The 991-nt window shown below is 48.3% G+C and overlaps 1 protein-coding gene across 1 annotated transcript in view; it reads left to right on the top strand.

The window, feature by feature from the left end:
* The window catches only part of TMEM234 (transmembrane protein 234), a 7,327-nt gene that overhangs the window by 3,778 nt on the left and 2,558 nt on the right, over window positions 1-991 (top strand). The window contains exon 2 of the mRNA XM_057388521.1: window positions 2-272. Within this exon, the coding sequence (XP_057244504.1) occupies window positions 2-272 (271 nt within the window). The remainder of the gene's footprint in view (window position 1; window positions 273-991) is intronic.

Raw genomic sequence — 991 nt, 5'->3', positions numbered from 1 at the left:
GTGTCGCTGTTGCTGGTGGCCGTGCTGTGGGGTGGCACCAGCCCGTTGCTCAGGGCCGGAGCTGCGGGGATGGAGGAGCTGCGGGGCCGGGGCCGCCTGCGGCTGCTGCTGGCTGAGCTGCGCTTCCTCGGCCTCAACTGCAGGGTGAGAGCAGTTCTGGGATCCTTCCTGCTCCTCAAAGTCTTGATAGTGCTAAAATCCACAGGATTTCTGATCCTTGGTGGGACTAGAAAAAAACATGATGATACTGTGGTTTATATCAAAGTGACAAGGTGATTATGAGGCTGGTGATTGAAAACTTTCTATCAACTTTTTACATGTTACTAATATACAATATAATAGCTTTCAATATATTATCAATAACAACCTTTTCACCTTTGTCTTCAGGGCATGTGCAGTTGTGATGTTCATGTTTTTTTCTACTCCTCCAAGTCTTTATTTTCCATTATTTTGCTGACTGTCCTGTGCCTCTGCTGAGTTCTCATTGGTGCTGTCTGCCATTCCTSGTTACAGCATCCACCTYTGTGCTTTTTTCAGAGCATTTATTTATTTTTTTGGATACCCACAGCTGCTGKCTGAGCTGCGCTTCCTCGGCCTCAACTGCAGGGTGAGAGCAGTTCTGGGATCCTTCCTGCTCCTCAAAGTCTWRATGKTWCTAAAATCTGCAGSATTGCTGATCCTYGGTGTTTATTCTTGMAGAGTTGAGCCCYTTTCACAGGTTTCCCCCTCGTCCTTTGGGATAAGCTCAGGGGTTGGCATTGGGATTCCCCGGATGCTCCATTTTGGGCCCATTTTGGGTCGATTTGGGTCCATTTTGGGCCCCTTTTGGGGGGGAGCCCTTTTCGGGTCCATTTCAGGCCCATTTCAGGTCGATTTTGGGCTCATTTTGGCTCCATTTTGTGTCCATTTTGWGTCCATTTTGAGTCCATTTTGGCTCCATTTTGAGTCCATTTCAGGCCCATTTCGGGTCCATTTAAAGTCCATTTGGGGC

The sequence above is a fragment of the Malurus melanocephalus genome, unplaced genomic scaffold, assembly GCF_030028575.1.
Source record: "Malurus melanocephalus ecotype Western Australia unplaced genomic scaffold, MMel_1.1 scaffold_2061, whole genome shotgun sequence".
Classification (NCBI taxonomy): domain Eukaryota; kingdom Metazoa; phylum Chordata; class Aves; order Passeriformes; family Maluridae; genus Malurus; species Malurus melanocephalus.
The sequence above is the reverse complement of the archived record's forward strand: the minus strand, read 5'-3'. Positions and strand labels throughout refer to the sequence as shown.